This window comes from Felis catus, chromosome D1 (assembly GCF_018350175.1).
Source record: "Felis catus isolate Fca126 chromosome D1, F.catus_Fca126_mat1.0, whole genome shotgun sequence".
Lineage (NCBI taxonomy): Eukaryota > Metazoa > Chordata > Mammalia > Carnivora > Felidae > Felis > Felis catus.
In genome coordinates, this window is record NC_058377.1 from 87,673,283 (window position 1) to 87,695,610 (window position 22,328).

At 45.8% G+C, this 22,328-nt stretch overlaps 1 protein-coding gene across 4 annotated transcripts in view; it reads left to right on the forward strand.

Annotated features, from left to right (window-relative positions):
• Positions 1-20,559, forward strand: part of KIAA1549L (KIAA1549 like) — a 266,986-nt gene extending 246,427 nt beyond the window's left edge. For 3 of the 4 annotated variants that reach the window (XM_023239688.2, XM_019812246.3, XM_019812245.3), the window contains exons 18-21: positions 7,748-7,845; positions 10,270-10,418; positions 11,818-11,969; positions 17,340-20,559. In XM_023239688.2, the coding sequence (XP_023095456.2) occupies positions 7,748-7,845; positions 10,270-10,418; positions 11,818-11,969; positions 17,340-17,621 (681 nt within the window). In that variant the 3' untranslated portion in view covers positions 17,622-20,559. The remainder of the gene's footprint in view (positions 1-7,747; positions 7,846-10,269; positions 10,419-11,817; positions 11,970-17,339) is intronic. The other variant, XM_045039126.1, reaches the window with a different exon arrangement.
• Positions 20,560-22,328: the final 1,769 nt, after the last annotated feature.

Genomic DNA, 22,328 nt, shown 5'->3' on the forward strand with positions numbered 1-22,328 from the left:
TCAGAGAGAAAAAACAACCAGGATGAGTCTTCCAACTGCTGACGGAATCCACATCCATGATGCCTCAATTTAACAAAACCATCAAATGAAGACCTAGATCGTTCTGTTTGTTATAATTTGGGGTTGGCAGTTGTGCCAAGAAGGGCAAAAACATCAGCATTATACTCTTGAAAAATCAGGCCACCGAAAACTGGAAAAGAACGGAGAACACAGCAGACAGACGGGCCATCAAACCGAAACAATATGAAAGGCAGTTCTTTTGTTATTAAGGCTTCCGCCTTTTTTTTTCTTTCTTTCTTTTTTTTTTTTTTTTTTTTTTTTTTGCCAACACACATGGTCCCTATTTTCATGAGAGGAGAAAATCACTAACAATACACAGTAGAAATAATGAGTCTCAACCCAAGTTCTTGCCGAGCCCCCTTGTGCTATGATAATGTGGAAATCAATAGAAAAGGTGGCAATTTAGAATGATAACTATGATTACTTTTCAGCTTCCCCAAAAGGAAGCACTGGGAGCTCGGCCGGAGGATAATTGGAAGCTGGTGGTTTTCAATGTGCTGGGCCAGCCTGATGTCATTTATATCATGGAAAAGGTTACTGCTGGCAGCTTGGGACTCCTGCACCGCAGTCCTGAACATATTTCACCCCTTGAATCTGTGAAGAGATTGGACTTGACACCTAATGTCCCATCCAGTTTTGCCAGCAGCCCTAATGGGTCTGCACCAAGTGGAATGAAAACATCCTAAAGCCTTCCTGTGGGTGTCAGAGTAAGGGATCTGGAGAAAGGCAGCAGGGTTAAAACATCCTCCCCACTAGAGGCTTTCCAGAGCAATGAACGGTAATAATTATAACAACGTCAACAGCTGCCATCTGTTGAGCTCTCGTTGCATATACTGGACACAAAGCTAAGTGCTGTGTAGATATCACCTCTTCTCATCTAACAAGCATCCTGTGAAGTCAGTGTTATTATTATCCACGTGTACCCGGTGAGGAAACTGAGGCTCGGAGAAGTAAAGAAACAAGCCCAAGGTCACACAGCTATCAAGGGCAGACACAAAGTGAGAACCTAGAGCTGACTTCAAAGACCACATGTTTTCCTCCCTTTGGCCCAGTGAGCCCAGGGATGTCCTGCAGACCCCGAGGAGACTCAAATCTCCAGAACTTCAGAGTGTGATCCTCTCATAGGGAAGCTGGCCCAGTGTGAGAGGGTTTTGTCCAACACTATCATTGCCGCTTATGAAGGAGACAACTCTATTAAAATGAAAATGAGAATCTTACAGCTTTTTTTCCTCCTCTCCCCTCAAAAACAAAACAAAAACCTTTGTTGATGAGATAGGCAGACATGTCAGGTATAAGTTTACATCCACCACAACATTTGGGTTCAAGAGATGATTATGTTTCTTATATTTCTGTAAACCTGATTTGAATCTGTTCTGAGCTCCCATCTGGCCAGGTGGGTCAGAAATTCAATGTTTTTATTGGGCTCCTTCCACCTCTCATTGCTCAAAAGTCACTGGCGGTTTGAGGCAGTTGGACCACAGGGAGAGGGTCCATCCGGGCTCTGTTGATGGGGCATTGTCCAACTCTTGGGAGTCCTTGAAGGCAGGTCACACTGTTATACCTAGGCTAGCCTTGGCATTGGGGATCTTTGCCTCTGGACTACCCTGAGAAAGCCTCCTTGAAAACCATCTGAGTACCCAACATCCAGCAAAGGCTCCAGGGGAAGGGAGAAAGGGAGGTAAGAGATGAAGTCTAGAGAATACTTAGCCCACAAAACTCAGGGGTGCGAGACATGTACTTTGATTTTTCGCTTATCTTCTCCATGTGCCAAAAGCTCAATTTCAGTTCAGGGTCTCCTTCTCCCCTCCTGGGTTAAGCTATTGAGGGGGCCTACATGATGCAAAGCATGGCGAGGGGGTGGGAAGAATCTGGTTCCAGTTTGTCCTCATCTAACTCCTCTGGCTGGCATCCCTGAGAAGTCCTTGATTCCATCTAGTCTCCAGGTATTGGTCCAGGTAGAGCACAGCTGTATCCTGGTCCTCTTGCTTGTAAGCTCCTTCCAGACTCCCCCCCGCCTTCCTTCCATGCTTCAGTATACTCATTCCCCCTCTTTGTCTCTCCCCTGGTGTCTCTGTCTCTCTCCCCCTCTGACACACACACACACACACACACACACACACACACACACACACATCTATCCTTTCACCCTTTCTAGCATCTTCCTCATATTATCCTTTTCCCCCCTGTCTCCCCCCAGAGTGAGGCAGAACATAGAGCCCCCTGTCCAGACCCATCAGCATCTAAGCTCTCTGGCTTGCCTCCCACTCCTTCCCTTTCTTAACCCAAGGGTGTTTACCTCACGTAGGGGCAGTAATCTAAACATACCTCACTTCTTCCAAATCTCTTCTTTTGGCATCAACTTTAGGTCTTGAGTGCTTTAGAGCTTAAGTTTTTGATATTTAAAATCCTAAACTCTTAGGGGGGCACCTGACTGGTTCAATTGGTTGAGCATATAACTCTTGATCTTGGGGTCATGAGTTAGACCCCCATGTTGGGTATAGAGATTACTTTTAAAATAATAAAATAAAATTTAAATTAAAAAAATAAAATAAAATCCTAAACTTTTGCAATTCAATAGTTTTGACCATCAAAACTCCAATGAGGACTGGCTCTCACGCCTTCTTCATGGCCATCACCTTCCTTCCCTGGGGCAGGAAGGTAGGATGCCCTTGTTGCTTGGGTCAGGGGAAGGGCCCTGGACTTCAGGAATTGTGAGGTGAAAAAAGTCTTGATTACTACAGTTATTGTATCAAAATATTATCCTGTCTCAAAGGAAGAGAGTATTACTATAGAGGACCCAATGTGTGCCAGATGTTACATTAGCATATAAAATGAGTTTTTCAAACAGCCTTTGAAATGGGGGTATAATACTGTTAACCTCCATCACTAGTGAGAAAGCAGGCACAGGCAAGGTAAGTTGCTTGAGATCAAGCAGCTGGTAAGGATCAAGCCAGGATTCAACCCCAGTTTTGTCTGGTTTCAAACCCATCCCCTCTGTACCACGATACCCTTAGCTCAGAATTGCAAGACAGTGCCCTTAACTGGCTGTGTGTTTTTGGACAAGTCAGTTTACCTCTCTGGCCTTTAGTATCCTCCTTGGTTAAGGTAAAGTATATGGTCTCAATGTCTCCTGCTCTCTTTCCAGTTCAAACCTTTTATGATTCCAGAGGCCTTGGAAGCCTTAGATATTGCTCTATCAGTAGTTCCTGGTAAACTAACAGATCAAGATAGGCACTGGGTTTTTACTACAGGGTTAGTCTTCAATTACCAAGTCCTCTGTTTTCAACTAAATAGGAACTATCCTTCTGGAAGATTTTACCTCCTCCACCAGGATAAGAAGTTACAGCCACATGTAGACTTAGGTAGACACCTGTTTAGCCTGGAAGTGGTATTGTCAGCATCAGCAGAATATATTCGAAGGGACACCATTCAGTGCAACCCAGCGTGGTTAGCAGGTATGGAAAGACTCATGCATCCATTCTGACCTGGGGCTGGCCTCCAATGAGGGTGGGTTGACTTTGACCTGTCAATCCTCCTTCCACCACCCATGCAAAGCCTGAGACCCCTGACCTGTTCCTGTAGGCACAAGCTGCCCTCTTGGACCTATCATGCCTATAGTGCTACCCTTGAGGTTGATCCTGATCACCTTCCTCCTTCTGGATGGGTGCACCTGCACAAGAAGGGACCAGCACCCAGTGGGTTTCACCTGGGTTCACTCTCTACTGGGGTTACTAGAGAGGATGGCCTTGACCCAACCCCATCACCTCCCACCCAAGAACATTACAACTGAACCTTTGAGTAGACTATGTAGTCCCCTTTTCCCCTTCTACTTTTGCAACCAAACTTCTGAGCCCAAAGACTGGCCAGCCTACTCTAGTTACTCCCAGGCTCCTTCCACCTCAGAGACCTCAGACCTGTTTACAAAAACTACCTTCAATTCTGAGTCTTGGATCTCCTTTCTAGCCAGAGGCAGGGATCCCAAAAGATGGTGCCAGTCTGGGCACATTATGGCCACTGTCATGGAACTGGAAACTTGAAATCAGGCAACAGTTTTGAGGAATAGCTTCCAGTAAAATCCTAATCACAAAGCAGTCATCAGGAAGTCAAGGTTCCAGATACATAGCAAGAGAAATCAGAATGTGAAGCCAGGAGGGCTTAGAACTATGGGTAACCTGCACAGGGGGGAGGGGGGAGGTAGGAAGACACTGTGGGTGGGGATTCTCTCAGCCCCCAAGCACAGGGCACAAGTTCTGCTTTTTATGTGGCCCCTGTGGCTACCCCAGGGCCCTGTAGATACAGCCCAAAGGAGACTGTGTGATCTCCTGCTCAGTCTTGCTTGTAACTGGCAAAATCTTCTGAAGAAGACAATTCCCTTGGTACTTATCAAAAGTTCAGAATTTTTAATCAATTCTTTGGTAAATCAATTTACCATGGATTAAATAAAGAATTTAATCAATTCTTTGGCTACAGGACAGACACAGGCATAGAAGGGCTTTCTCTTGGCTGGAAAACTATGTTGAGCAAAGAATAAGCCTTCCAGGAACCAGGGATAAAAATAAGTTGTCTGTCTCTCTACTGAGTATTGTGAGAGGCCAGAAGAGAGAAGAGGGGCTCAAAACCCCTTTCTCTATTTTAGGAAAGGCATGTTCTTACTTGATGGTTTCTTGATAATAATGGAGTATAAGCTGGAAGGATGTCCCAACACAATGATTTTCAAACTCTCTGCAAAACCTTAGAGTTCAGGGAGGTCCCAGGTTATCATCATGCAGGTAAGTGAAAGGCCAAATTCACCAGGGCACCGCCCCTCTCCCCAACTTCAACCAGAGAAGCCCTGCTTTGATCTAGTTATGTATTCAAGTTGTGTCAAAGCTATTTCACGGCTATAGAAGAGTTTGTTTGGAAGCCTGTGAGTTACTCCAATGCCTTATTTCACAAGGAAAATGAAAAACATCAACAAAAATGAGGTGCAGAGAGACTGTCTACAGAAAGTGGATGGCTGAATCAAGATGAGAATTTGGTCTCCTGGGTTTGGTTCACTCAACATTCATTGAGCAAATACTTATTTAGCACTATTCTGTGCAAAGCATTTTGCTTTGTAAGGTAGGGGTAGCATGGTTGCTGAACCCCATCCTAGCTTAGGATCTAGTAGAGCTTCAGATTTTGGTTCCCGGAATCCTACCTTAGCATACATAGTTTATTGATACTTAAAAAAAAAAAAATAGGAAATGCAACACGGTAATGTAGCTTTCCATATTGACTCAGCCAGGACCTCTAAACCTGGGCAAATGTTTTCTTTCATTCTTGTCCTAGAAAATTAGTATTGCTATTACACTCCAAGGCTGACAGTTTCTTTGAGCACTTTGCATTCATTCCATGGTCTTTTGGGTGACATTGAGAAGTCCCCATATTGTAGATAATATGCCTTTTCTCTCTGGCTGCTTTAAAGATGTTCTCTATGTCTCTGGTACTCTACAATTTCATTACAATGTATCTACATGTGTTTTATTTATCCTGCTTGGGATCATCGTACTTCCTGAACTTATTAATCTACTGATTTTATCAATTCTGGAAAATTCTTAGTCATTGCTTCTTTGAATATTGCCTCTCTTCCTCTCTGGGACTTTGGGACTTTTAGACCTTCTTACTCTGTCCTCCGTATTTTTTTTTTTTTACTTCTGTTTTATATATCCTATCTCCTTATGTCTTTGTGCTTCATTCTTAGTAATTTCCTCAATTCCGTTTTCTAGTTTATTAATTTTCTCTTCATCTGTGGCACATCGATTACTTAATTCCCCTATGTTGAGTGTTTTCTTTCAGTAATTACAGTTCACTCCTAAAAGTTCTAATTGTTCTTTCTCAAATCTGCCAGATCATTCCTGATAGTTTCTCTGTCTGGTCTTTTTTTTTTTTTTTTTTTTTTTTTTTTTTACATTTTTTACCTTTCTGTTTTCTGTTTTGTATCTGGAAATGTTTAACTCTTAAGTCCTTAAAGATCTAAATATGTTGTTTGTTTGTTTTTCTCCTGACTCTCACCTATGTTTTCTGGTCTTTGATGATGAGCTATTATTTGCTCATCTTAATCTATGCTGATCCTGAGAACCTGGTTTAGGGAAATCTCCTCCAAACAGGACTTAGAATTGCTCCTGCCTGAATGCTACCAGCCTCCCTCTGAGGAAGGGACCAATGTCAGCTCCGTCCAGGTTGATTGTGAGTGTCTCAGTTCCACCTGTCCCATCCCCTTGCCCTGTCCCGAAGCTTGCTCTCTTAATCATTTGCCAGCATGCACTTGTCTTCCAGGCAACACCCCCCACCTTTCATATTTGCTTACTACACACTATTTCTACCTCTGGTTTCAGCACATGGTTTTGTTTTAGTTGGCTGAGGTGTGTGCCGGGGCAGGGATACAGGTAGTGGGTAGGGTCCTTGAGCTTTCCCTTACATCTTGCAATTCCCACAGTGCATCAAGAAGCATGTTTCATCTAGGATCTAGGCCCTTACAAGTACGTAGTCTGCCATAACGCTGGGAAGAAGACCTCATTCAGTTCAAAGAACCCTATTTATGGATTCCCTCTGCTGCTGCTTTTTGTCCTGAAGCCTTCGGGCTTAAAGTCTTGTCAGCTTGCTCCTCAAGAGATCTAGCAGGCATGATACCTAAAGAAAAAGATGAATGAGAAGCACAAGTTAAGCTTTGTCTTGCCAGAGAGCATTTCTAGATTTTCTCTCGCTAAAGGAGGCTGTGGCCTGGCTCTCTGATCCTGTCTATCCTCTGACTGTTTTCATTTTATCCCCTCACGTGTTGATTAAAGTCTTCGCTTTCGTGACAGTTCCAATCCTTTATCTTTGAATAGTGCTTTATAGATTGTGAAATACTTAAACATACACCGACTTGCCTGATCTTCTTAGCAGCCCTCTGAGCAAGGCATCCTTGCCCCCACTTTGGAAGAGGACAGCAAGGCCCAGAGAGGTCACCCAACTTGCTTAGGGACATACAGTCTATTTGTCAGCAAACTAGGACCTCCACCCATACTTCCTGATTCTAAAGCCACCCCTTCCCCCCCAACTAAATCTGCTTTCCATGAGTGACAAAGTAAAATGCAATCAGTGATTCATTCATTCCTTCATTCATTCATTTATTCATTTATTTATCGATCATACATGATCTACCAGGCACTGTTGCAGGCATGAGGATATAGCTGACAGCAAAGCCCTTCCCACATTACAGTCCAGCTGGTGGCAGGAAATACCTAAACAAGCAATGATATAATACCACAGGGTGACAATCGCTATGGCAAAAAATAAAGCACAATATGGAGAGAGAGTAAATGGGGCTCTAGGGGAACATGGGGCTGGCTGAATGAGATGAAGGAAGGAACCACGGGAAGGATTAGGAGAAAAGCGTCCCAGGGGGAAGAAGCAGCACATACAAAAGCTGGAGGCAGGAAAGAACTTGGCTTATTCTAAGATCAATCGAAGGACTCCGTGACTACAATGGCCCAAGCAAAGGGGAGCCTGGCTGGAGATGAGATGGAAGAGGGGACTGGGGAACATCAGGAAGATTAGGGGAGATTTTGAGGAAGGCAGGAAAACCTGACCTGGGAGTCTGCTTTCCTTTTCAGTAAGAAGAACCTGTGTGTTGATGGACACTGCATTTTAACAGCTCTTCCTCTACTGCTCGTCTATTTCACAGGCATACAGGTTTTCCCAGCTTCCTGAAATGGTCATGGGCTCTCCCCCTCCACCTGTACCTCCCCGGACTGGCCCTGTGGCTGTTGCTTCTCTCAGGCGGTAACACATTCCTTTCTTTGCTTTGCTTGGAATGTTTGGAGATTTGTTCCCGTGTACCCTGACCTGACACATCTCCTTCATGGCCGTCTCACTGAGGGCGCAATCACCTGTACAGACAACCTCGTGCCTGGGGTGCTCCAAGTACCATGAAGGAAGTGGGAGCACAGAGAGGGTTCACCAACTTTCTTATCATTTGACATGGGAAGTGCTTTAGAACCCACAACTGAAGAAACTCAAGGTCAACCAACCCATACCATAGAAGCCCCATACCCTTATCTTCAACATCTAAAAATTATTCCAGCTCGGGCCACTCCAATGGTTGCCTCCAGTCTGGGCCCCTCCTGGCACGTGTGTGTGTCCCCGGAGGTCCCTTTGTTGTTTAGGGGTGGTGGCTAAGAGGCCAGGGAGCAGCATGTCTGGGCACCCAGCCTAACTCATGACTTCCAAGATGGGAGGCTGAGAGCACATGAACTCAGATATGTATAAACGTATTAACTCAGATATAAAGATATAACTCAGTTATGATAAAGATACTGTCTTTGTGATCTTATAAAAAGCACATGTTTTAAATAAAGATAGGCAAGAAACACAAAATCTATGAGTGCTGGGAGATGCTGGAATAGGCATCAGGTCCAGGGTTAAAGAAACAACTATGCCCTGGGATAGGTATGATCCCCTGCCCTGGCCCTCCTACCCTAGCCTCCCCCAACATGCTAGCCACACCCTATCTGTGGACCACAGGTCTGAACGTTGTGAAAATGGTGAAGAAAAATGAGTTTTTCCTCAAAAATGTCCCTGCCCTCATTTCCCGCAGTTTAGAATGCCAGGCTGTGTGTAGACACCAGGCCTTGACTCCAGTCGAGCTCAGAGTGGGTTGGGAAGCAGCGCACCAGGGTTCTATCCTAACCCTGTATAAAACCCTGGGCAAGTTGCCTCAACCCTCTGGCCCCTGTTTCCTTACTGTAAAATGAGGGAGACGGCCTAACTGATCGCAGAGATGCTAGGATTCCTCCAAGGGGGCTAAGTGTATGGGGCAGAACACGGGAGTTTTCCTCGGAAGGGTTTTCTAAACTAGTAGCAGATGCCTGGAATAGTATCTGGGAAGCCAGGGCTGTGGGAGAGATCAACTAAGAGAAAGACGGAGGGATCAAGAAAGGAAGGGAGACCCCACATTACTGAGCCTCCAGCAGCCACCCTGATGTAGAGTCAAATCATCACAGCCTCTGTGTTTAACCCTCCCTGGGCAATACTGGGAAGCCTCAATTCCTCCTGATGGTTCTGAATGCCAGGAACTTCACATCAGTCATTTGTGGCCCATTTGCCGAAGGCCAGTATCTGTTTCTTATTTCTTACCCACCAGTCTCTTCCCCTGCCCTTCCACACTGTCTACCATCTTGCCAAATATCAGCAGGTCACTGCTTTCTATATAGACCCAGACGATTAGACCACAGAGGAGCCTCGGAGAGGGGGTCATCCACCCCTTTTGTTTCACAGACCAGGAAACTGAGGCTCAGTGAGGAGAGGTAGCTAGAACCCAGACCCCCGCCTCCTGGTCCGGCTGCGGTGCTGTGGCTCTGTTCTGCTATTACAGTGACAGACACTTGGCTGCTCAGAGCTGGCAGCCTGCCACCTGCTGTGGCTGTCTTTGCCTCCTTCCATTTTAATTTTAGGAGCCTGAAATCCCTCTGTGAAGGGGAGGTTAGAGACTGGCTAACGCACCCTTTATTAGAGGGGAGAAGCTGGCACCCGTGGAGCCCAGGCAGCCCTCTTCTCACTGGCATTCTGAGCACTAAGTGGAAATATGATGTGTTTAATGGGCCGGATTCTCTGCTCGCCTGTGGGATGGGGGGACAAAAAGTGTTCTGTCATTCGTAACGCCTAGGAAGTGCTAGGCTCCTGCTTCCGGGAGCAGTCCAAGCTTCTCAGAGCCTTGGGCTTCTTGCTACCACCAGCAGCAGGGAACTGTGGTCCTCTGGCCCTTGCAGGTCACCAGCCCTGGTGTCTGGAGGGGGAGCGACCAGGCACTCCAGACAGAGCCTTCTCATTGGCTGCTGATGATGTCATCCCCTCCCAGGTCGACCATCCCCAGCTAATACCCAGCGCTAATTGCCTGGCTTATTTTTATGTGGAAATTAAGTGTGCTACTCCCCAGAGACACAAGAGCCACCCTCGGGGGAGCACTGACCTTGAATATCTAAAAATGACTTAAGTTCGGGCCACCACAACCGCTGCTCCAACTCCGGACGCGCTTGGCCTTCTTTGTTATTCAGGGGAGGGGGGGGGCGGCAAATCCAGGCCTGAGGACCCCCACCCTCGTGGGGCTTGGAGACCGCCAAGGTCCCCTGAGGCGACCCCCAGAGGTGCAAGTGGTGGGAACCTCGCCTTGGGCGGGAGCGGCTAACGCAGCCCCTCTGCACCCCCCAGGTCCACCTCGGACGTGGGCAGCAAGACCAGGATGGCCGAGTCCGCAGGGCCCGAACCGGCCCAGCTGCACGACAGCCCCTCCTTCGCGCAGGTGTCCAGAGGCCCCGTGTCCGTGGCGCAGTTGGACCAGTCGGCTTTAAATTACTCAGGTGGGCAAGAGGAGAAACGGCTGAAAAAGGCCAGTGCTGTACCCCAGCCCCACCCGGTACCGTGCTCTTTGCACGCCCGCACCCCCCAAATCCACACAAGCCATCTGCTCCCTGTCATCCTTAGCAATCCAGGCAACTGTGTGTCTGACTTGAGTAGCTCTGGTTGGAAGAGCTACTGTTCTATTTCTTTAAAAAATCTGAAATATGACAAAATATTAAGGTATGTTACAGTAAGGGTATATGCTAACATTTGCCAGACTTCAGGGTTTCTTTTTAAATTATTATGTATCTTTAAAGCATTGCAGACAGAACCCTCCAGCTCTATCTCATTCCCTGTCTTCCCAGACGTAATCCCAGTTCTTAAATACTTTTTTTTTTTCAACGTTTATTTTTTTTATTTTTGGGACAGAGAGAGACAGAGCATGAACGGGGGAGGGGCAGAGAGAGAGGGAGACACAGAATCGGAAACAGGCTCCAGGCTCCGAGCCATCAGCCCAGAGCCTGACGCGGGGCTCGAACTCACGGACCGCGAGATCGTGACCTGGCTGAAGTCGGACGCTTAACCGACTGCGCCACCCAGGCGCCCCGTAATCCCAGTTCTTAAATTGAGGGTGCTTTTTGCTACATATGTGTGCATATCCAATAGTGCATATTAAATGCTTTTGTTATTTTACGTGTATACGAGTGATATCAAACCATACATTTCCTTCTGCATTTGTTTTCTTGACTCAGCATTGTTTTCAGGATGGGGACGTGCATGTTGGTCTAGTTGATTTGTTTAAACTGCCACATGGTATTGAATGATATGACATGCCAGTTTAACCTTTCCCCTAATGAGGGACATATTGGTTGTTTCCAGTCTTTTGCTATTAGAAACAATGCTGAAATTAACGCCAAGGTTTTTTCATGCCCTGATTGCTTTTTTAGTCTATTCAAAGCATACCTTTTAGACTAAAACTGCGAACACTTAATCGTCAACACTTAACTAAAGACCTCACCGTGTCCGGAAATTCCATCAGTGGAATCCATTCCTTTTGGTTCCTTTTCTGGGATTTTTTTTAAAACACCCATTCTCCCTGGAGAAACGTATCTGGACACTAAGGTGTCCCTTCTTCTTGCCAGTAGGTCAGGGGTGTTGGGATGGGGATGGGGGAGTTGGGGAGGGTTCAGCGAGGGGAGTTGGGCCATCATTTCTCTAGAAAACCAGGTCTGAGTCATAGCAGATGACTGGGCAGGTGGGCAAGGCTAGGGCTGCAGGTAGAGGTCTGCTCCACACCTCATTTTCCCCTCCCCCCATGCCAGAGTTCGCCGTTTGCCAGCTTCCCCCAGCTTTGTGCAAATGTCAGCCCAGTAGGTGGGATGCTGGCCTAATCCTCCCCATCCATCTCCTCCATGCCAGGTAATACGGTGCCGGCAGTGTTCGCCATCCCAGCTGCCAACAGACCTGGCTTCACCGGCTATTTCATCCCAACGCCTCCCTCGTCCTACAGAAACCAGGCCTGGATGTCCTATGCAGGAGAGAATGAGCTCCCAAGCCAGTGGGCCGATTCGGTGAGAGCCTCGCTGATTCCCTCACAGCCTTACCTGCTGGACACATTTTAGGGAGAAAACAGATGAGAGGTTGAGACAGCGTTTTGTTATCTCAGCCCCCTTCACACCAACCAGGTGGCTGACATCAAGCATTTTAGTGGAGACAGTGTAGTCCAGTGGGATGTCTTTTGAGAGAAAACTTGAGACCCACCTTCCGGTCTGGATTCCACCTCATTCTAGCAGGGCGTTCTTAGTCAAATAAATTTTTATTGTAACTATCATTTTTTGAGTATTTTCTATGTGCCAGACATCATGTTAGATGTTTTATTTATATTATCTTATTCTTCACAACAATCCTATCTGGTAGGTATTATTATTTCCATGATGTGTCCCATTTTGCAAATGAAGAAACTGAGGCCTAGTCAGGTGACATGACTGTCTAAAGCCACACAGCTTTAAAACAATAATAATAATAATAATAATAAAGCCACACAGCTTTCATAAGGTGCTAAGGCCAAAATTCAAACCTGCATTGGTTTGGCTCCAAAGCCTTTATTAAATTTGTTCCTTTTAGTTTTAAAATTCTGTAAAAATTTTAGATGGAGTATCAGAAGATATAGTTTTAGAAACTCAAGATTGAATTACTTTGCACATAGATCCTAAGGCATTCTGCCTGACTTCCAGCAAAGGGTTGTGTTGTTGTGACCCCCCTGGTTCCATGCTCTATCATAAGTAGGAGCATATGGCACAGTGGACCTGGCCCGGCCTAGACCAAAGAGGGCAACAGCCAGATGAACCTGGATAGTCACACCCAGACCTGTCTCGGAGTCACCTGTCAAGGGCTGCTAAGTGAGAAAATCAAGCAAATGAAAACAGCACAATGCTGGCCTCTGGTGTGGGTTGCCCTAATCCCTCTGTGTTGTCATCCATCATGGATAAGAAAGGCAGGCTGTCTCCCAGACTTAACTTGAGGGCCACCTGGGGATGAGTGTCATTTTAGGGTTTGGTCTCAACATTTGAAATATATCCTAGATCTATCAAACATCTAGCCCAAGGCCTGGGTCATCTTTTCTCTCTGTCTAAAACCCTGAGGTTCATACCTTCTACCCCTACAGGTTCAACTCGGCCTCAGCATTGGTGTCTATTCTTAGGGTAGTGATGCCACGTCTAAACAACATCATTGGGGTAAAACTATCCTACATATATTAATTTTCCTGATGATCAAAGCTTATCCCTTTAATTTTCAAAATATTTAAAAATGCATGCTATCTTGCATTAAAAAATTCTGGAATGAATTATATCTCCCCTCCCCTCCTTTAAAAGAGGAATGTAATTTAATTTGTCTTTAACAAATGATTCAGCATCATTAGGATGCCTTACTATACTAAAATGACATTTGTAAGATGAGCTCTGATGGTAGGATTATCGCCCCTACATCAGACATCTCCAAAATACTATAATTTTTGGAGTTATTACAACATTCAATATGATTTTTCTTTCTTTGACCTTGCTCCCAACCAGAGCTTATATTGCTGTCAGTGTCCCCACTTCCACAGATATACTCACCTTAAATATGCTTTTCCTAATGGGCTATTTTCTGCAAATGGGGCATGTCTGAGCTCATTAGAATTATTTGTCAAATTGGAGTAAATAAGCTTTAAGAGTAACTTGTAAGGATTCCCTATTGTTAAGTCTACAAATCTTTTTTTTTTTTTTTAATGTTTATTTGAGAGAGAGAGTGAGAGAGTTGGGGAGGGGCAGAGAGAGAAGGAGACACAGAATCCAAAGCAGGCTCCAGGCTCTGAGCTGTCAGCACAGAGCCCAAAACAGGGCTTGAACTCACGAACCGTGAGATCATGAACTGAGCTGAAGTCGGATGCTTAACCACCTGAACCACCCAGGTGCCCCAAGTCTACAAATCTTAATGTGAGACTTTATGGCCTCTGTTTTGGTTGTTTGTGGGCTTTTTTTTCCTCCCTTTGTCGTGCTCAGCTGTTTTAAATAGCTAAAATCACTGGGTATGAGTTGATCAATTCAGAGCTTACTTGACTCCATAATTCCACTTACAGTCTAAACATAATGTGTGCTTTTCAGAAAGTAGATGATACTTAACTTGTGCTAATTAAACAGTAAATCTACAGCTTTGTCGGTTCACCCTCTGCATGGAAAGTTCCAGTGGGTACTCTGGAGGAGTCAACAGAAGTGTTTTCCAAAACCTCTTGCTCTCAAGACACAGATGATAGCTTAGCTGGGCTAATGGTGACTTCCAGATGCCTTTGGGTTCATATTGCCTTAAAGATGAAGGAACAGGAACCCAGCAAATCAAAATCTAACCTTCCTAATGGGATGATCTGATCATTCTGGGCCCATCCTCTCAGTGCTAGGGAGAGTTAGTTTTTTATTAGTTGTTTTTAAGAGGAATGTGATCACCACAACCTAAATGGGTCTTTGCTGGGGCCCAGTTACCACCTGCAGTTAAGCAGGGAGGTTGTGTCCATGCAGGAACCACACTGGGGAGGAGGACAGGTGATTTCTCACATGTGAAAGAAAGTGCAGGAAGCTCAGAGAGACTGAGCTTGTCGGCTTGAGAAATTAGGACAGGGATGGTGTCCGCTTCCACATCCATCTGAGAAGGAGAAAGGTCCCACCATCATTTGGGTGTCTGACCTTCCCGATCCCAGGTCTCCAGACTTCAGGAGCAAGCTCAGATAAAATCACCTCAACCTGGCTTGACAAATAGGTTTCATCCTTGGAGCTGGATGGAGAAGGATTGGGAGGGATGTGCTGTGATCAACAGGTGATGCCTGCCATGGGCACTGCCTAGGAAAGGGGCGGTTTTTGCCAGTCCTGAATTTTGGCCAGCAAGATGTGATGTCTCCAGCCTGAATCTACTGTAAGAGAGGAAGAGCTTCTCATCTCTTCGTCTTCTCTGCTTCTGGATATTACCCTGAGGGCACTCCAGTGGAGTCAGGTATCCCTTGCCTGTCCCAGCCATTGGTACCAAGATGCTTGATGCTATAGAACTGAGGGATCTCAAGAGTTGGATGCTCACTCTAAGCTCCAGCTAAATTTGAAATGCAGAGAAAGGAGATATGACAGCTTCTCTCACAAACATATGGCACCAGCGGGTCATCCTCCAGTGACTTTCCAACTGTGTTCCCCAGAACCCCAAGTTCTATGAGACTCCCTGCTGTGTACCATGCATAATTCTGGGCACTGGTACACAGTGATAAGCAAGCAAGATACAGTTTTGCCTTGACGAAATTGGTGGCCTGAGACAGGTGTTGGCATCTTGGGTGATGGCTGTTACTCTAGAGAAACTGCACGGAAGCACCTTACAGGGAGCCCTTGGCTAACATAGGGCAGGGAAAGGTGTCCTGGAAGAACGAACGTTTGTGCTGAGACGTGATGGGCAAGTCCTCTATCCTGGCTTTGGATCTGCTTCCCTCCAGTCACCTCCTGCACATTCCTAGTGCTTGTGGCCCAAGGACATGGACAGCTCAACTCTGGTTTTCCTCTAAGGTGTAAGGGAAATATGCACAGCCCTCACCCACCATTAGTACCCATTTGCCACTTTGTCTTTCTTATCAGGTCTTGGGAAATTAAAGCCCCAAACTTTGGGACATCCATCCTATTACTTCTTCCCTCACTCCGGTCCCCATAGGCCCTCACCTAGGCCATTGACGTAGGCTCACATCTCTCCTCTTGACCTCCAGTGGGTCTACCTCCAGAGTGTCCTTTCTAGAATACAGGCCCCTCCTCTACCTGATGCGCACTGGTGGCTCCCTGGCCAGGTGTCAGGCATCCATCTCAGAAAGCTGCCTTCCCAGGAGGGCTTGTCAGAACATCTCAGGCGGGGAGTAGAAGGAGGCCACTTTCCTGCTAAATATTCACCCATCCAAAATTTCTGACTCTTCACTCAACCCATCCTACTCCATCCTCACCAGAGCCCAGACAAGTATCTCTGTAAAGAATGGAAACATGCTGTATTCCTCAGAAGTGTGCCATAGAAAACTAGACTCTGTAACCTGGCACTTGGTGGCTTTCTGATCTGGCCCTGCCCGTCTGTCTTTCCTGAGCTCCTTCCATACGCTGTACATCCTCTCTGGTCAGACGGAACTCCCAAAGCATCCCTGCATCCCCGTGCACACCCAACCTTTGCCTTTGCTTTTCCTCTGCTCGGAAGCCCCTCCCAACTTGTTTTCCTGGCAAGGGCCTATTCATCTTCCAGACACAGCTAAGCTGCTGCTCCCCGAAAGCCGCCTGACTCCCCACACGTGTCCATTTCCCACAGCACCCTTTGCCTACGTTGTCCACAGGCATTCATCCCACAGGCTTCCAACTAGCATTATGGGATATAAAGGCCTTTTGTGGGTTGCCCTTGAACAGCATCCCCATGTGTGGCACTGTTTCTGTGGGAAAGTTGATCCTGAATTGCAGATCATTGACTTGTCCTTATTACTAGATATGTCCGTATATTGAAGCACAGAAGTATGTGTCTTCCACTTTTTTTTATTTTTATTTTTAACGTTTATTTTATTTTTGAGACAGAGAGAGACGGAGCATGAACAGGGGAGGGTCACAGAGAGAGGGAGACACAGAATCTGAAACAGGCTCCAGGCTCTGAGCAGTCAGCACAGAGCCTGACGCGGGGCTCGAACTCACAGACCGCGAGATCATGACCTGCGCCGAAGTCGGACGCTTAACTGACTGAGCCGCCCAGGCACCCCTGTGTCTTCCACTTTTAATGAAAAGAAGAAATTTTTCAAGAAACCAAGATCATATCCCAGATCCGAGACAGTACGGTGATTAACTCCCAGCCCTTGGCATCAGACAGACCTGCTCAAAGCATGTCTGAGTGGCTTGTTAACCAGGTCAGCTGAGACCGTGACACTCTTTCCTTCAGTGTCCTCTTCTGAAAAACAAGGATAACAATATCTACCTCCTAGGTTGTTGCTTTGAGAATTAAGTGAGATAATGTGTGGAAAGCCCTAAGCACAGGACTCCTTCAGTGTTAGCAGTTATCGTTGGGAATAAATCCCTGAGTCCTTTGAGGTCCATAAAGAACAGTACTTCTGTTTGCTGGATTGTGCTTATGTTAAAAAGGTAGGCAGATAGATTCAGGTGGAGACTCGGGCATGTTCCAGCTGTTTATAGCAACCTTCAAAACACCTACTTAATTCATCCAACCAGCATATCCAGCGAGTCCAAATTACCTATTTTCTAAACAAACAGACTCCAGGTTTTTTATGTGCACGGTGGTCTCCCATTTTCTTCTGGATCTCTTTCGTTGCCTTCAGTCCCCTCCTGCGTCCAGTATCAAGCGTGTCCTGTGACTTGAACCCCTTCCTAATCCCGGGCCCTTCTCTTCTCTCCCGACACCCTCTGCAGGTCCCCCTCCCAGGGTACATCGAGGCTTACCCCCGGTCACGTTATCAGCAAAACTCTCCCTCCAGGCTCCCTCGCCAGTACAGCCAGCCAGCAGGCATGCACCCCAGCCTGGAGCAGGGCCCGGTGCCATCCGCGGCGGCCTCGCAGCAGAGCCTCACCGAGAACGACCCGTCTGACACACCCCTGACCAACATCTCCACGGCGGCCCTCGTGAAGGCCATCCGGGAAGAGGTGGCCAAGCTGGCCAAGAAACAGACAGACATGTTTGAGTTCCAGGTCTAACGCCTTAGCCCCGTGGGACTTCCAGACTCTGAGGAAGCCGTCTTCTGCTTTCTCAGCCTAACGTGTTGGGACTTGAGGCATAGACCATGTGTGAGTCTTTCTCACCCTCAGTCTCTGAACAGGTGAACAGTGGGGCTTCTGGGCAACAGAGGAGACTCTTGAACAACTTGATTCTTGGCTTATTCAACTGATTGTATGTCAAGAAGTCCCTGTGTGGGACCATATGTTTGATAATCTGTGAAGTTAAATGTTTGAACTGTGGGTGTATTTCCCTTTGGAGCCTTAGTCACAAGAGACACTAACTAATCTGCAGATCCCTATCCAATGCCACATTTTAATAAATCACCAGAAGGGGGAGAACATTGCTCTGTCTTCGGTGAGTTCTGCATGTTAACTCTGTTTCTGTGTTAAAGGCAATGCAGGCATCTGATTAAGCACCAGACTGTACTCTCTCTCATTCAGCCATGACTGTAATTGTTAAAATCACCTCCGGTCCGTAAAGGAGGCACTGACTCCAGCCAAGAAACTTCAGTCCTTTTCTTTCAAAGGTTCATATTCAGATGAAGTGGATCAAAATCAGGACTGTCGATGACTGTACCTATAAATAGTCCTGACTCTTCTGTCCTTCCATTAACTAAACAAAGGCTGAGAAAGAGAGCAGATGAGAGGGAATGGCGGATTCGTGCTGACAAGTTTCTGAAGAGGTGTTGTTGTTTTGGAACTTGAGCACCCCGCACATTGGGATCTCACTGAGAGAGAACTGGTGCTAAGAGCTTTTAAGATCCTACAAAAGAAAAACAGTCATTTGTGGAGGCTTTTCTTTGCCTTGCAATGAAGGTGGCCTGAGAACAAGCTTCTCTCTTTTTTGAGATGATGGATACATGGACTTTGACAGGAAAACCTCTGTCTCTTCAACAGCGATGTCCAGCATGTGCTGCTGAGCGATACAGAAGGAAGTAGCAATTGATGCCTGTTTGAAGCAGAAAGAGTGGACTCCTCGGTCTCCCCAGGCTGCAGCCTCTGTTTATAGGAGCTTCTGAATGTAGAAAATCTGTTGACTTACATTTAAATGTAAATAACATTTTTTTTTAAGTGTATGGAGTTTGCCAGTTCCCTCCCTCCACGCCCCTGTAGTTAATGGATGCAGGAGGACATTTGCTGAAAGGACAGGGCTGCTGACCTTGTGACCGTGATGTGGTAAATGACATTCCCTGGCATGGTGAGTCAGCTTCTAGAGCTCTGGGTGGACACTGCCTCACAGCCCTGAGGCACCAGCTGCTGACTGTCAGTGCAAAAGTAAAACTTCAGGTAGCCCAGGAGAGGGAACACTCTGGTTCCCTCACCAACTCTGCTGGGGCTTACCTGGTGTCTGTTGGAGAACAAGGTCCTGTCCTGCCTTCACCCATGACCCATCTAGCTTCAGCTGTGTCCATGCCTTCTTGAGCCCATCTTTCCATTTCCCTCATGAGTTTCTTTGGTCTTTACTGAGAGAAGGTAGAAATTTAAAAGTTGAGAGAAGAGTAGGAGTGGAACTGATTAGAATGGGAGATTCAAACTGTCAAAGCACAGACTTTTCAAAGAAGCTGTTTTTATTTCCCAATGGCAAATTGCCCTTTCTGGAAAGTTCCGGAGATGATGTGTCATGGTATCCCCAGACAAGTCTCTTGTTCAGATGATATTAGGTAGTGTCCTTTTGGTATGCTGGTTGATCTTTCATAGTGTTAGTTTTTTGTTACTTAAAAAAAAAAAATCAGCTATAAATAAAATGTATTTTTGTAATTTCCATGTGTATATATGGTATATTTCTACCAATGGCCAGTTGTTGTAGTCCAAAACCTAAATCAGCTTGCAAAACACTGTGGATGGTGCAAGATTTTATTGACAGATTAACACAATGCCTAAGTCTATCCAAATCGGTATTCAATGCACTTGAATGAACAAAGAGCCAAAGAAACTCAGCCTTTTCATGCAAATGGTATGAGTCTGATAAAGTCAGCCACATTGTCCCGCCTTATCAATAATATTAATATTTCATCAGTGCAATGATATCAACCCAGTACTTTGTCTACTTGGTAAATGCCTGGAAATCCTGTATGTGACAATGAAGTTTCAAGACCTTAGTGTAATTAAAATATATGCTTCAAAGACAATGTCTGAGCTTTGGATGTTCCAGTGACTTACAGAGAATGAGCCTACAGTCTGCAGTGGCGTGGCCCCAGCTTGCTAAGAGGATGGAGAAACAAATCATTGCAGTCTTTGCAGAACCCCATGAAATATTGAGTTCATCAACTGAGACGACTAAAAATGTAGCGTGCTAAATCAGACACTCTGATCAACTAGACACCACAGGTTTAAGAAAAGTATATGGAAGGAAAACCTTAAGTTGAAAAGAAATCAATCTGTTCATGTTTTTTTCCACCAATGGGGAGACAGCTGCCATTGCTAGATTTTCTGTGATTAATATGTGGTCCCTTCTCTGAAGAGTCTCCTGGTGTCATGGAGGGGACAGACGCCTGGACAGCTGCCTCTGAGGAAAGGCAGAAGTGCCTCATGGAGGCAAAAATAGAGTCCCGTGACAGCCCAGGGGCTCTATGTTCCTCATGACCCTCCAGACAGTTGGAGAAGCCACAGAGGACCTTGGCAATCTCGGAGAAGGAATCAGAAGTCCAGAAAAGTGGAGTGACCTCCTGGAGGATTCCACCCCAAGCCTGCTGATTCATGATTCAACTTGCTTTCCATTTCACCATGCTGCCTGCACGCTTGTCTGTGATGCGTTTCTTGAACTGTGCTAGGAAGTTTAAAAAGTAGACAAGGGTCATGTGAGGGACGCCCTATGTTCTTGTGAAGAAAAAAAAGATGATTGGATATGTAAAGGACTTCAGATAAAGTGTATAGAGGACGATGCATTTGTGGCATAATAAACACTTTTTGGAACTTGTTTTGATGTGAGTTTTCTGCCTTCATGAAAGGAAATGCATTTGGGCTTTTTCCAGAGAGTGCCATTGAGGAAACAGTGTTCTCAACTGCTGTTCAAGACTGCAGGGGAGCAGTCCTCTCTCAGTGCCATGTATCCAAACAAGCAGGCGGTGAGGCCATGACAGCTTGTCATTATGAGGTAGCAGATTCTATGCTATGCATTAGGAGAGGCAGTCCCATGGTGCAAGAACATGAAAGCCTATTGTGTGCCCTGGTACCTATGATCTGGGATGGCAGTGGTTACCTATGCCACAGCAAGTTTCCTCTTTCAGGGTGTGCTATTGTGCTATGGACTTAATGTGTCTCAACCCCCACCCCACACCCCACCCCCGCCTTCATATGTTGAAATCCTAATCCCGATGTGATGCTATTAGGAGGTGGGGGCCTTGGGGTTGAATAGGTCATAAAGGTGGAGTCCTCATGAATGGGATTAGTGCCCTTGTAAAAGGGATCTCAGAGAGCCCTCTTGCCTTCTTTTTTGCAATGTGAGGATACACTAAGAAGTCAACGGTCTTGCAACTCTGAAGAGGGTTCTCACCAGACCCTGATCCTGCTGGCACCCTGATCTTGGACTTCCAGCCTCCAAAAGTGTGAGAAATAAATTTCTGTTGTTTAAAAGCCACTCAGTCTGTCGTACTTTGTTATGGCAGCCTGGGCTGACTGAGACAGAGTGGATTATATAAGCATCAGTTCTCTGGTCCTGGAAGTTATGTTGTGCACTTAATTTAAGAATTCAGCAGTAGAACATGTAATTTCTGAATAATCTTGATGGAAGAACGGATAGGAAAAATATATATCAGAGTACAGATGGAGAAAGACAGGAATTTAAATACCTGACCAAAAGAAGAAAGAAAGAAAAGAAAATTCTTCTAACAGAAATTAGAAGAGACGGAAATTAGAGAAAATGGATCAAAAGACTTAAATATCGATTATAGGTAAATAAGCTTCTTTTTTCTACCTAAGCCACCTTTTTCTACACATTCAATGTTTAATGAGTAAAATAACAGATATTATTTTTAAAGTTTGAGAAAATAATTTAAACTTGATCTGTTCCTTCTACCACACACCAGAAAATAGTTTGGACTTTGCTTACAAAATACAGCTAAACACTCTTAGGGAAATATAGTGATCCAGCTTAGAGCAGTAACTGACTCAGATCCATGCTTTAGAAAGTAAATTCTCCCCTATAGTCCCACCTTGAAGGTATTCTAGTCAAAGACCTTTGCAGGGACAATTCACACTTGCTCAAAAGTGTGGGGGTTGACCGAGAGAACACAGGGCCATTTCATAGAAACAAAACACAGCTCCCACATGGGAAAGGCTGGGGACAGCCATCCTCACTCTTGCTTTCTCTCACGTCTTCTCTCTATATGTGCTTTCATCTCTGTTTCTCTCTGTATATTCTGTGTATTTGCTCAGTTCTCTTGCTTCCCTTGGCCTTCTAGCATTCTCTGTTTTCTCTTTACTGTGTACACAGCCGAGAATCCATCCCAGGACCCACTTTGCACCACCTTTTCTTTCCTGTACCCACCCCTTTCTGGTACCATCTCTTCCCAAATATTGAGACTCTGAGAGGTCCAGTCCATCGGCCTGTGGAGGAGCCACCCTTGGGTCCTGTGCCTATCCAATCAGCTATAACCAAGGAGGTAGAATCCTGTAAGACAAGTATGGCCTCCTGGACTGACTCTTTCAGTAAGAGCCTTTGTTGGGGGCTAGTTCCCAGACCAGAGG